At 41.1% G+C, this 15,270-nt stretch overlaps 1 protein-coding gene across 2 annotated transcripts in view; it reads right to left on the bottom strand.

Annotated features, from left to right (window-relative positions):
- The window catches only part of FNIP1 (folliculin interacting protein 1), a 179,893-nt gene extending 167,143 nt beyond the window's left edge, over positions 1–12,750 (bottom strand). For both annotated transcript variants that reach the window (XM_002744624.6, XM_008991521.5), the window contains exon 1: positions 12,563–12,750. In XM_002744624.6, coding sequence (XP_002744670.2) covers positions 12,563–12,654 — 92 coding nt within the window. In that variant the 5' untranslated portion in view covers positions 12,655–12,750. The remainder of the gene's footprint in view (positions 1–12,562) is intronic.
- Between the last annotated feature and the right edge of the window lie 2,520 nt (positions 12,751–15,270).

The following is a 15,270-nucleotide window of genomic DNA, read 5'->3' as shown; positions in this document are numbered from 1 at the left end:
GAAAGGTGGAAGCCAAATTGTCTCTATTTGCAGACGACATGATAGTATACCTAGAAGACCCCATCGCCTCAGCCCAAAAACTCCTGAAACTGATAAGCAACTTCAGTAAAGTCTCAGGATATAAAATCAATGTGCAAAAATCACAAGCATTCGTGTACACCAATTACAGACTTAAAGAAAGCCAAATCAAGAGCGAACTGCCATTCGCAATTGCTACAAAAAGAATAAAATACCTTGGAATACAACTCACAAGGAACGTAAGGGACCTCTTCAAGGAGAACTACAAACCACTGCTCAACGAAATCAGAGAGGACATAAACAGATGGAGAAACATTCCATGTTCATGGTTAGGAAGAATTAACATCGTGAAAATGGCTATACTGCCCAAAGTAATTTACAGAATCAACGCTATCCCCATCAAGCTACCATTGACTTTCTTCACAGAACTGGAAAAAACCACCATGAACTTCATATGGAATCAAAAGAGAGCCCGCATAGCCAAGTCAATTCTAAGCAAAAAGAACACAGTGGAGGGCATCACACTACTGGATTTCAAACTATACTACAAGGCTACAGTAATCAAAACAGCATGGTACTGGTACCAAAACAGAGATATAGACCAATGGAACAAAACAGAGGCACCGGAGGCAACACAACATATCTACAACTATACAATCTTTGATAAACCTGACAAAAACAAGCAATGGGGAAAGGATTCCCTGTTTAACAAATTGTGTTGGGAAAACTGGCTAGCCATGTGCAGAAAGCAGAAACTGGACCCCTTCCTGACACCTCACACTAAAATTAACTCCAGATGGATTAAAGACTTAAACATAAGACCTGGCACGATAAAAACCCTAGAAGGAAATCTAGGCAAAACTATCCAGGACATAGGAGTAGGCAAGGACTTCATGAACAAAACAACAAAAGCATTGGCAACAAAAGCCAAAATAGACAAATGGGACCTAATGAAACTCCACAGCTTCTGCACGGCAAAAGAAACAGTCACTAGAGTGGATCGGCAACCAACAGAATGGGAAAAAATTTTTGCAGTTTACCCATCTGACAAAGGGCTGATATCCAGAATTTACAAAGAACTCAAATAGATTTACAGGAAAAAAACAAACAAGCCCATTCAAAAGTGGGCAAAGGATATGAACAGACACTTTACGAAAGAAGACATATATGAGGCCAACAATCATATGAAAAAATGCTCATCGTCGCTGGTAATCAGAGAGATGCAAATCAAAACCACATTGAGATACCATCTCACGCCAGTTAGAATGGCGATCATTAAAAAATCTGGAGACAACAGATGCTGGAGAGGATGTGGAGAAAAAGGAACACTGTTACACTGTTGGTGGGAGTGTAAATTAGTCCAACCATTGTGGAAGACGGTGTGGCGATTCCTCAAGGCCTTAGAAATAGAAATCCCATTTGACCCAGCAATCCCATTACTGGGTATATATCCAAAGGACTATAAATTGTTCTACTACAAGGACACATGCACACGAATGTTCATTGCAGCACTGTTTACAATAGCAAAGACCTGGAATCAACCCAAATGCCCATTGATAATAGACTGGATTGGAAAAATGTGGCACATATACACCATGGAATAGCATGCAGCAATCAGAAATGATGAGTTTGTGTCATTTGTAGGGACATGGATGAATCTGGAGAACGTCATCCTCAGCAAACTGACACAAGAACAGAAAATGAAACACCGCATATTCTCACTCATAGGCGGGTGATGAAAAATGAGAACACATGGACACAGAAAGGGGAGTACGAAACACTGGGGTCTATTGGGGGAAAAGGGGAGGGCCAGTGGGAGGGGGAGGTGGGGAGGGATAGCCTGGGGAGAAATGCCAAATATGGGTGAAGGGGAAAAGGAAAGCAAAGCACACTGCCATGGGTGTACCTACGCAACTGCCTTGCATGCTCTGCTCATGTACCCCAAAACCTAAAATCCAATTAAAAAAAAAAAAAATTGGCCAGGTGTGGTGGCAGGCATCCGTAATCTCAGCTGCTCAGGAGGCCGAGGCAGGAGAATCACTTGAACCAGAGACGGAGGTTGCAGTGAGCCAAGATTGTGCCACTGTACTCCAGTAACGGGCTTCACCACCTAGCCAGTCAGGAGTTCCATGACTGGAACTGATCATGTCACAGCTAGTACATTAACACAGGACTTTACTATGTAATCTTTAAACAATGTTCAGGCCTTTCCTTTATAAAAATTTAAAATATTAGATGGGTGCAGTGGTGTGCACTTGTAGTCCCAGCTACTCGGGAGACTGAGGCAGGAAGATTGCTTGAGTCCAGGAGTTCAAGTACAGCTTGGGCAACAAAGTAAGACCTTGTTTCTTTGAAAATATTTATTTTTTGGGCCGGGCGCGGTGGCCCATGCCTCAACACTTTGGGACGCCAAGGCAGGTGGATCATGAGGTCAGGAAATCGAAACCATCCTGGCCAACATGGTGAAACCCCATCTTTACTAAAATACAAAAAATGAACCATACGTAGTGGCACATGCCTGTAGTCCTAGCTACTCTGGAGGCTGAGGCAGGGGAATTACTTGAACTCACAAGGTGGAGGTTGTAGTGAGCTGAGATCACACCACTGCACTCCAGCCTGGTGACAGAGCAAGACTCCATCTCAAAAAAAAAAAAAAAAAAAAAAGAAAGAAAATATTTATTTTTAAATATTTAAATTATTCACAAATAATTTTTACTTTTTTAAAACAAATATATGGTTTGCTTTATATTCTAAAGTAACTGGACATTAATCAAAATTAATACAAAATCCATATTTATGGGAGTCATAACCGATTCCAAAACTTATTCTGGAACAACTGATTTTGGAAAATGAGGCTACCCTTGCAATGTAAAAAAAAAAAAAAATCAAAATAATAAAACTCTCCTTTAAATTGATAAACGATATCAAAGAAGAATCTGCTTAAATTGCTCATTGAATGAATAACTTTAAGTAAGCAACCCAAAACAGAAGCATTTTTGTTCAATGAATTAGAACTTTTTCAGTTCAGTAACTATTTTTATTCATTTGTTCATTCATCAAATATTTATTGAATGCCTTCTTTGAGCTGGACACCAGAAGTATAGCACTAAGTTAGACAAAGTCTGTGCCCTTATAGAACTTACAATCTAGTGAAGAATACAGATACATACAAATGCAATTAAAACACAAGCAAATATCTCCTACAATGAAGAAATACAGGAAAAACATGGTTTCTATTGGAGCTGTAAAATAACACTAACTCCAAAGTATTCCAAGTAGCATGCAAACACATGAAACAGATTATTCTCTAGAAACATCAAATGGTTCTAATCAGAGCCCACAACTAGAGGACAAACTAAAAAGAAGACTGGAAAGGAGAAACTGGGGGATGAGAGTGCTATAGTTCCAATGTGTACCCAAAGTTCACATCAGAAACTAAATCCTCAATGCAACAATTTTGAGAGGTGTGACTATTAAGAAGCAGTTAGGTAATGAAGGCTCTGCCCTCAGGAATGAATTAAGGTCATTATCTCGAGAGTGGAATTGTTATAAAAGTGAGTTCAGCCCCAAATTGCTCTCTCCCAAACTCTCTCTTGCCTGTGTGATGCCTTTTTCCATGGGACGAGGCAACAAGACAGTCCTCATCAGCTGCCAGCACCATGCTCTCCGACTTCTCAGCCTCCAGAACATGAGCCTAATAAATTTCTTTTCTTTATACATTATTCAGTCTCTGGTATTCTGTTATAACAGCAAAAACTCAACTAAAGCAGGAGATGTGGGAAGAAATTCTAACATCTGAGTACCTACCATGCCATTTAATCCTCAAAACAACTATAAGGAGGTAGGTATAATAAATACTGGGACTATCTCCTCAGTATCTACTTCCCCATCTTCAACCAGCATTTTGTGGGAGACTGATCTCACTGCTAGCTCCAGATGTACTACCACAATCAGAGCAACTCCATTCCCCTTGCCACAGTAACCAAAATAGTTAGTCTATGCCTAATCCAATCAGGTCATGGAGGACCATGAATAAGTTCAATGGTGATATAAACAGCATTGGGTTTAGGACTTTTGCCAAAAATCTTGGGAGTACATACAGGTCTTGTCTCTTAGGTAGAGTGGTATGAGGTAACAGATCAAGAAACACTGCTTCTAGCATTATCTATGATAAAAGAGAATGAAGCCTGAGGACTCAGCAATTAAGTGCATGAACTCGGGTTTGAAAATCAAGCAGTCTGATTTCAGAATTAAGAGATGCAAGCACACATACAGATGCCCCGCAGATAGTATTGGGCCATGGATCTGAACTCAACAAGTCTATCACACCAGCTACAACTCTATGAAAAGCTGATGAGCCAAACTGCAGACTTTGGACTTGTTAAGAATAAAGGCCCTGGAACTTAAACATCTGGGTTCAAATCTTTATTTCATCACTTAATAGCCATATGACATGGGGGAAGATACTTAATTTCTCTGTGCTTCTGTTTCTTCGTTAACATAACAGGGATAATTAGACCTCTTCATAAAGCTATTGTTAGAATTAAATGAGTTAATAGGTATAAAGTACATGAAACAGTGTGCAGCACAGATCAATCTCCTATTAAGCAATGAGAAGTAAATATTTCTAAGTGTTTTGATTAGAATTATGATCTAGGAAAATCAATTAAAAAGAACAGTGTGGGGCCAGGTGCAGTGGCTCACACCTATAATCCCAACACTTTGAGAGGTCAAGGTGGGATGACTGCTTGAGGTGAAGAGTTTGAGGACACAGCGGGCTAGTATTGTGCCACTGCACCTCAACTCCAGTCTGGGTGACACAGTGAGACCCTTTCTCCCTGCTGAAAAAAGATGAAGAAGAAATATGGCGTAGAGGGGAACACAGAACATACAAGAAGTGGGAAAGTAATGGCAAAGTTTTAAAAAAGACATCAAGGATTTGTATAAGGTGATGGCAGTGGAAAATGAAAAGTAACTGAAGCTACTGAAGAATTCGAATCAATGGTATTTAAATGAGCAAATGTGGCAACCAAAGCCTAGGAGGAATAAACAATGATCTCTAATTTTCAACTTGGTAGACTAAGAGAATGGTGGTCCCAGAAACAGAAAAAAGATCAGTAGAGGGTAGATTAGGACTCCTTTAAAATAAAAGAGATTCTGCTACGTTTTACACGGGAAGTTATTTTAAGCAAGTTTAAAATAAGTAGGATTTAAGATAATTATTACATTAATAAGAAGTGAGATCTAAGGCCAGGTGCAGTAGCTCATGCCTGTAATCTCAGCACTTTGGGAGGCCAAGGAGGGCAGATCACCTGAGGTCAGGGATTCGAGACCAGCCTGATCAACATGGGGAAACCCCATCTCTACTAAAAATACAAAAATTAAAATAAATAAATACAAATACAAAAATTAGTTGGACACGAGTGGCATGGGATCCCAGCTACTCAGGAGGCTGAGGCACAAGAATTGCTTGAGCCTGTAGGGCAGAGGTTGCAGTGAGCTGAGATTGTGCCACTATACTCCAGCCTAGGTGACACTCTGTCTTAAAAAAAAAAAAAATGAGATCTACGTTTTCATAAACTACATTTTAAAGTTGTATTTTTCTCTTTTTTCTCAATAAACATAGTTTAAAAAACAAATCTAATTCCACTACCAAGGGATGAAAAAGTAGATCAAATTAACAATCAAAATTATAATATTTACATTTCTTACTATAAAATTAAACTACCATATGATCCAGCAATCCGTCTACTGAATATATATCCAAAAATAAAAAAGAAAATTAGTATGTTGAAGAATATTTGCACACTCATATTTACTGTAGCAGTATCTACTCTAGCCAAGATATGTAATCAACTTAAGTGTCCATCAGCAGACGAATGTATAAAGAAAATGTCGTATATATACATAATGAAATATTATTCAGCCATTAAAAAAATAAAATTCTGTTATCTGCTGCAATATGGATAAGCCTGGAGGACATGATGTTAAGTGAAATTAGTCAGGCACAGAAAGACAAATACCACATGTCCTCACTCACCTGTCGAAAGTAAAAAAGTTGATCTCATAGAAGTAGAATAAAATAGCGGTTACAAGAGGCTGGGAAGTATATTAGGGAGGGAAGGATAGTGGAAAGCTGGTTAATGGAGTTTATGTATCAAAATATCATCCTACACCCCATAAATATGTATAATTATTATATCAATTAAAAATACATATATTTAAAATAAATTAGGTAAAATAAAAATTCTTGTGGGTATGGCAAATTTTTTTAAATCCCATTTAAAAAACAAAACTTCTGAAACATGATTCTTAAAATTGTTTGCAATATTATGAAACTAGCTTTTAAGAAATTCAGCTCAAAATGTGACATAAAATAAGAACACTGAAAGTGAAAAAATAACTCAGCACTACAGATTATTTCTTCTATAGAAATAATAAACAGAAAATTAAGTAGTGAGGCCATTTCCTCACATTTACTCTAAATCTGTCTCACTTTTTCCCCAAAATATTTATCCTCCCTACCAAAAACCCTCAAAGTCACCAGTTACCTCCATCTGGACTAATCTAATGGACACTTTTCCATTTCTCATCTCATAAGACCTGTCAGCAACAGTATACAAACAATTTATTACTCACTCTATCATTTTTAAAACACTTCCTTTTCTTGGCTTCCCTTAACACTATACATCCCTGGCTTTTCCCTATCTGTCTTTGTAGATCTTCCTCTGTCAGATCTGTATATTTCAACACATCCTCAGGGCAAAGCCCTAGGTCCTTTCCACTTCTCTATCTACACCCTTTTCCTAGATGATCTCATCCATCTGTAGTTTTAATATTAACCATACCATACACACAAACTCTTATCTCCAATCCCAATCTCTACTGTGAACTCCAGATTGACTTTATTAAAGTGTCATCTCTAGGTGGGTATCTCAATGGCAATTAAAACTAGACCAAATACCCAAAATAGAACTTTTGACCCTCTCCCTCTGCCCTTAAAATTGTTATTTCATTTATTCATTTTACAAATATTTACTGAGCATATGCTCAGACACTGTGGTGTCTACTGGCACAATAATGTAAAACCTGGGAGAGATGGATTATAAATTATTAAAAGAGTGATGACAGATAGAAAGTATGTTCTGACAGAAAATGGGGAGAAAGTTGCTATTTTTGATAGTGTTTCAAGATCAGCCTCTATACCAGCCTGGGCAACACGGTGAAACCCCATGTCTACAAAAAATACAAAAATGAGCCAGGCGGGATGGCCCACACCTTGTAGTCCCAGCTACTCAGAAGGCTGAGGTGGGAAGTTCACTTGAGTCAAGGAGGCAGAGGTTGCAGTGAGCCAAAATCACACCACTGCCCTCCAGCCTGGGCGACAGAGCAAGACCCTGCTCCCCTCGCCCCCCAAAAATGACATCTACCTAACTACCTAGGCATCTACTCCCCACAGGCAACCCATTAGGTGAATTTGCAGAGTCCCGACTATAAAATAAATCTCAATGCTTACCACTGAAGAGAACGCCAGAGTAAGCAGAGACGTGGACAATGACAACTGTGACAGATGTCACAGAAGGACATGCAATAAGCTATGAAACAAAGTTACAGTCAGACCTACCTTAGTCTGGAAGAAATCAGAAAAGGCTTCCTGGAGCAAGGAATTATTAGAATAAGCCCAGATGATCACTCCAAAAAGCTAAACAAAATGGTATAAGGGACTATGTCAAGAACAGGGAGCAGTACAGTTTGACATATCCCAGAATCTACAATAAATCCAAGGTGATAAAATCTTAAAAGGAGGAGAACAGATTAAGACACAGGCCAGAAGAAAGCAAGAAGTTATCAAAGATTAATGAGGTCATGGCAAAAAGAAACAGAAGTCAACCTAAAAAGGCTTCCATTGGTCAAATAGGAGACAATTTGATAGGAGTGGATTAAAACACATTAAAACTCAACAGCTCATGATAATCTTTTATAATGATAATTAAAACAACGTTCAGTGAACAACTCATTACCAATTACTTTGGAAAATGACATATGGATATCATCTAATTTTTATGCTCCCTTTTCTGTAGCGAGGAGTAATCAATAGTTGATAAAAGTTATTCCAGCAAATAACAAAAAGAGAATCAAGGTATCACCATTTTGTAAAGTCTAACAAAATAATGAATTAAGGCAACAATCAACAAAGAATGCTAAAATCATTAAAGGAGAAATTTATGAAATAGAAGAATAAGGTGATACCACCTGAAACTACTACAAGTGGGGCAATCAGGTATGTAGCTTTGATGAAGAGAAAGTATACAACATCTACAAAATATTTTTATTGAAAAAAAGGGAACCTAAATGTGATAAAATATCTAAATCTAATTTCAAGTTTTCAGGAAAGACAAGAAATAGTGGAATAAGTTACAGCAAACTTCCGGCAAACCTGACCATCAGGATTGCATGGAGGGGGCTTTTTAAACCATATATTGCTAGGAAACCATAAGACTGCAAAAGCCAAACACAGAACATGGGAAATTTCACATTTAAGCAGAGAGGGCTATTATAGAATAAAAATTACTTAAGCTACCTAACTGCAAATGCAATACACAGACTTTTAAGACTGATTCAAACAAACCTACCATAAAAAGACGTATTGAGATGACAGAAAATTGGAATATGGACTAAGAATAGCTTTTACTAGGGAATTTCTGTTAATTCTATTAAGTTACATTGAGTACAATAATAGTATAGTGGCTATTTTTTAAAATGTCATTATGCGGAAAAAAAAGTCAAGGCTAGTGAATTGGCAAAAGCCTCACTATGCAGAACAGGCGAAAGCCTTCCTTTAATGAGTCTGGGCCCAAACCAGTGGTTCTCACACAAGACTGGTACCTTAACCGTAACAACTACCTCTGGTTCCAGAAAGCCACGTGCTAAGCACCACATTAAGTTATTTACATGACTTATCTCTGAATCCTTAAACCTGTTATGAAGATATTACATTCTATACATCATTTTGTCTGCTGTTCATGATCACAGTTAGCACACTTTTTTTTGAGACAAAGTTTCACTCATCACCCAGGCTAGAGTGCAATGGCATGATCTTGGCTCACTGCAACCTCCGACTCCCAGGTTCAAGTGATTCTCCTGCAGCAGCCTTCGGAATAGCTGAGATTACAGGCACCCGCCACCATGAGCCACCATGCCTGGCCACAACTGGCACTTTTTTAAAAAGCATAATAAGCCAGGCGCAGTGGCTCATGCCTGTAATCCCAGGACTTTGGGAGGCCGAGGCAGGTGGATCACCTGAGATCAGGAGTTTGAGACCAGCCTGGCCAAAGTGTTGAAATCCCGTCTCTACTAAAAACACAAAAATCAGCTGGGCATGGTGGCGGGCACCTATAATCCCAGCTACTCGGGAGGCTGAGGCAGGAGAATCGCTTGAACCCAGGAGGTGGAGGTTGCAGTGAGCCAAGATTGTGCCATTGCACTACAGCCTGGGTGACAAGAGCGAAACTCCGTCTCAAAAAAAAAAAAGTGCTAATTCCCCAAAAAAGGATTCCCACAAGGAAAGCATGATATACTAGAATGAAAACTAAATGTGAGTCTACTCAAAAACCTGGGTTACATAAAAAGATGCTAAATATGATCCTTGGGAAATGCAAATTAAAACCACAAGATACTATTAGAATGGCTATAATCAAAAGAATCAAAAAACGATTAAGACAGTAAGTTTCAGCCAGGCATAGTGGCTCATGCCTGTAATCTCAGCACTTTGGGAGGCCAAAGTGGGAGGCTACTCAAGAGGCTGAGGTGGGAGGATTACTTGAGCCCCGGAGGTCAAGGCCGAAATGAGCCGATTGCATCACTGCACTCTAGCCTGGGCAACGAGAGACCCCATCTCAAAAAAATAAAGTAAATTTTGTATGTTTTTTACAATAAAATGTTTTAATTAAACAACAATATCAATATTGAAGAGACTGTGAAGAAACTGTAACTTTCATGCACTGCTACTGAGAATACAAAATGCTACAACTATTTTTTAAAAGTCTGAATTTTTTTTAAAGTTAAACACAACACTCAGCATATGACTCTGCAACTCCACTCCTAGGTATCCACCCAAGAGAAATGAAAATATATGTCCACATAAAGACTTATACGCAAACATTAACAGCAGCATCATTCATAATGGCCCAAATCTGAAAAAAAAAACCCAATGTCCTCCAACTAGTGAGTGAATAAACAAATCATGGTGTATCTACACGATGGAATACCATTCAGTAATAAAACTGAAGGAACTGACTGGGTAGTGGCTCAACCTGTAAGTCCAGAACTTTGGGAGGGCAAGGTGAGAGGCTCACTTGAGCCCAGGAGGTTCATGATGTATTAGGCATGGTTGCGCCATTGCACTTCAGCCTGTTGACAGAGTGAGACCCTGTCTCAAAAAAATAAAAGGAACTAACAAATGCAACAAATAACCCAGACACAAGACTATGGACAGAAAGTATCAGTGACTGTCCTGGTTGAGGAGGGGTTAGGACAGAAAGTATCAGTGACTGTCCTGGTTGAGGAGGGGTTAGGCTGCAACAGAGCATGGGGGAACTTTTTGGGTGATGGTAATGTTCCAAAACTTCATTGGGGTGGTGGGTATACAACTGTATACAATGTATGCTTAAAATGTATTTATACTTTGTTGTGTATAAATTACAGCTCAATGAAATTGTTTTTAAAAAATCATGGGTTGATTAGATCTATAAGTTATTAGCTGTGTGACATTAACCAGAATTTAAATTTTTTTCTTCAGATATGCCTGTTCTGTTTCATTTCATCAGTTTTCATTTCTCACATGCACACGTTTCATTTTTAAAGTGAGCAATTCTACAATGCACTGCAGTTACTGGGCTTACTGATAATTCTTACTTCCACTAGCAAAAGTATATAGTTGTCTGTACTGCTACTTGCTCTATCTTATAAGATTGTTGTGAAACATCAAATAAGATAACTGATGAGAAAGTCCTTTGGTAACTGTAAAACAGTATTACACAACTATATAGTAGACTTTACTTTAAAAAACAGATGAGAAATTTTTTTTTTATGGGAGTGACTTGAGACCCTTGTAAACCTAGGTACCTTAAGTCAATCTTTGCACAGAAACAGAAAGCAGTTGTCGATTCAAACGCCACCTTTTAAATATGCATTTGGAACCTGTTTCCTATTGTCTCTTGAGTTACTCGATGGCTCAATATAGTATTATCTAAGATGCACTTTCATTTTTCAAAGAAAAAACAACACTAAAGAAATGTTTAAAGAGAGACAGATGAGCATGGCACATTTATTTTTCAGGGGAAAAGACAGATTAGTTGAAAAATGTCTTCAATTCCACATGCATTTACTAAGTGTTTTCTGCTGAGACCTGCATTAGCAAGAGAGAGTGAATAATTTTAATAATATCAAAATTTCTTAAACTAGTGTGGCACAGTCATTTCAACTTTTCCCGTTTCAAAATTTGACATATTCTCTTTTTGTTTGTTTGTTTGTTTGTTTCTACTACTGCTGTACAATGGGGCTCTCTCCTATCCTACCAAGTTTGTGTGGTATTTGACATTTAGCCTAGTTATATTTGCAAGTTTCCACAATGCAATACGTATAAAGGCTGTTTGGACATAATCTCTTCCTCAGGTGCAGTTTAACAACTAAATTTTACTTTGAATCCAGGTTTATATCAAATCTTACAATTCTAAAAAGTTATTCTGTCAGCAACAGGTACTACAATGAAAAATTTACAAAGCCTGCAACACCACAAAATACTCTGCTAACCTTTTCAATTTTTAAGACTCCTTTTCAGTAACAGCTCTGAGGAGGAAGAATCTACAGCCAATTCCAAGGCCAGATTTCATTTAATTTGGTCTTACTTCAGTAGTAACCCTAAACTCTTAGGTTTCATATTGTGTCTTCTTTGATAACATTAAGGTCGCTCGGTTCAGTTACTGCACACCTCCAATTTTAGCGTCCAAAAAACCTGAAGAACGGCACCTTGCCTACTCACTCCTCCAACCTTCTCTCAACTCGGTAGCTTGGCCAAACGTGCTGCTCTCTCTACAACGCCAACCAAGCTGGAACGCAGCGCCCGGAGGACGACTGGTCACGGGGAGGAGGGGAGAACTTCGCGGCCCTGGAGTACCGCGGCTGAGGTCCAATCCAGCCCGCGCCTAACCCCACTCTGTGCCAGGAAGGCGTGTGGACCCAAAGTCTCAGGCCGCGGTGCTAGGTCCGGAGGAGCAGAGGTGCGCGTGGCTGGGGGCAGGTCGTAAACAAACCGACGGGAGGAGGGGGAAGGGGCAACGGCGAGGGGGGTGGGGTAAGAGGAAAGACAGGACCTCGCTTCAACCCTACGCCGCCAGCCCGCAGCCGGCTCCACCCCACCGTGGACCAGATGCTGGTTTCAGCGCGGCACTTCCGCGCGAGTCTCAACACCTAAGGCTCCAACACCCCTGGAGCTCGGAGCCCACAAAACCATCGGCTCCGCGACCCCAGCCCCACAGCGCCCTACCTGAACCCGCAATCTGGGTCCCGGGCGTCGCGGCCGGGAGGACCCAGCCCGCTCCTCTTGCTGAAGAGCTTCTGGAACAGCGTAGGGGCCATGCTAGCCACGGCCACGCAGGGGTCGCTCCGCTGGGCGCTTGCTAGGCCCCCGCTCCTACAGCCGCCCCGCCACCCCCATGGGCGCCTCAGTCATATGACAGAAATTAGTCACTTCAAACGGCCACGGCGCGCGGGGCGGGGCGTGAGGCGAGGCCGGCACTCATTGGCTGGAGGTGGGCCGCATCACGTGGCGGCGCGCCGAGCAGGGGGCAAGGCGGGGGCGTGGGGCGTGTCTTCCATAGGCTCACTGGCGGTTCCCGTCACGTGGCAGCTCACGGGGCGGGGCGTGCGCCGAGAAGAGAGGACTGGAAGGTGGGTAGGGATGTGTAGGGGGAGCGGGCTCAGTGTGGATCCTCCTGTGTGAGGCTGTCAGCGGCCATCAGAGGCTAGTCAGGGTGGCGCGGGGACGATACCACGAGCCTTGGAGTGCAGAAACCTTCAACCCCCGCACCCACAGAGTTGCTTAGGGAACCACAGGCAACCGACAATCGCTTGTCAGCCCCTCCCTAGTTTCTGCGGCTTCACACCTCCATTCCGCACCGGGCAGAGTCTGGCGGGCCCTGGAGCACGGAAGGCACACGAGCGTACCCGTGGGGCCGCGGTCAAGGCTGAACTTTGAGTCCAGGACCCCAGGCCCGCCCTTAGTAGGCCGCGCCGACCCGCGAAAGGTCTAGAATCTGGACAGCGCAGAGGCTGGCTCACGGGGACTGGTGGAGGACCTACGGGGACCCTTGCCACAGTTGTGGCACCCCGCAAAGACGACCTCGGGCAAGGACTGCGGGCAGTCGCCCTCAGTGTTTATATTAGCGCCTGGAACCCTGACACTGGGAATTAGTCTCTTGGAAAAGCTAGTGATTGGAGGCTCAGGAGTTAGGCTGTTTCCTTGGTAACCAACAAAATCAGAAGTGAAACCAACGAAGGCAGGAAGCCTAAAGACATATAAGTACAGATATCTAACCCTTTACGCTATTTAGAATTTTAATAAATCTATCTTAATGTCTAAGTATGACAAAGGGAGGAACTGTGGAATTTTAACCAAGTTACAGGGAAGAAACGCTTTCTAAAAAAGAAAAACATTGCTCACATGTGACCTCACGGTCTTATTTAACCCATGGAACCAAAATATATCAGTTTGGATCAAACTAATCTTATAAATTTTCAACACCCCCATCCATTCACTCCCCTTCCAGGATGAGGAAGCTTGTACAATGGGATGCAATTCCTCAGAGAAATGTAGGAAATAACTTGTATACGGTTGGAAGCCTGGATAAAAATAGTTTGGGCAGGTGTGGTAGCTCACGTTTGTAATCCTGACGCTGCGAGGCCAAGGCAGGCAGATCTGTTGAGCTCAGTAGTTCAATACCAGCTTGGGCAACAGTAAGACCCTGTCTCTACAAAAAAAAATTTTTTTAATTATCCAGGTGTGTCCGGGCACTGTAGCTCATGCCTGTAATCCCAGCACTTTGGGAGGCCGAGGCGGGTGGATCACACGAGGTCAGTAGTTCGAGACCAGCCTGACCAACATGGTGCAACCCCCGTCTCCAAAAAATTAGGCCGGCGTGGTGGCGCATGCCTGTTAATCCCAGCTACTCGGGAGGCTGAGGCAGGAGAAATGCTTGAAAGCGGGAGATGGAAGTTACAGTGAGCCAAAATTGTGCCATTGCACTCCACCCTGGGCAACAAGAGTGAAATTCCGTCTCCAAAATAAACAACACAAAAATTAGCCAGGTGTGGTCACGGCATATGCCTGTGGTCCCAGCTACTCGGGTGGCTAAGGTGGGAGGATGGCTTGAGTGTAGGAAGTCAATGCTACAGTGAGTGCCACTTGCACTTCAGCCTGGGCAACACAGTAGGGCCCTATCTCAAAAACAAAAACACAAAAAAAAACTTTTTTAGAGTTTTATTTAACTAGGTATACAAATCAAATTTTCTTTAAGTGGCTACCAACTCCCACTGATTTGCAGCTAGAGTTTACGCCATAAATAAGGGTCTGAAGATATTTACAAAAGAAAATGTAATAGGCAGAATTTATATCCCTATGAGAATTTGTCAGTGACGGAAATACTGAGTTTCAATGTTCCAAGATTTTTTTTAAGTACTATTTATAAATGATTAAGATATTAACATATTCATTCCACAATCATTTAAGTTCTAGGCAGTGGGGATCCAAAGTAAAGAGCTAGCTTTCTAGGTGAGGAGACAGTAAATAAGTATATAAAGTTATTTCAGGTGGTGACTACTGTTGTTAAGTTAGTAAGAAGTAATCAAATGAGGGTGTCAGCAAACACTGAGGAGGTACCATTTGAGGAAGCTACTGGGCAATATGGGATCAAAACAGCAGTACTATTTCACCTAGACATTTCAGATACTCCCCTGGCACTAAATGCTGAAAGATTTCTAACAGTAAAATGAGCTATGCATATTTTTCTCACACAACATTTGAATGTAGAATTAAATTTTTGTAAACAAAAAAAGTCAATGCAGTTTTTAAAAAATAAAAAGAAATGTAGATCCTATCAGTCAATGGGGCAATCATTTGAGGGACTATTGTTTTTACGTTAGTTAAGTTACAGTAAATGAGTATAAGTGGAAACAGGCTCAAGTCTGTCTGTACAG

This window comes from Callithrix jacchus, chromosome 2 (assembly GCF_049354715.1).
Source record: "Callithrix jacchus isolate 240 chromosome 2, calJac240_pri, whole genome shotgun sequence".
NCBI classification, from domain to species: domain Eukaryota; kingdom Metazoa; phylum Chordata; class Mammalia; order Primates; family Cebidae; genus Callithrix; species Callithrix jacchus.
The sequence above is the reverse complement of the archived record's forward strand: the minus strand, read 5'-3'. Positions and strand labels throughout refer to the sequence as shown.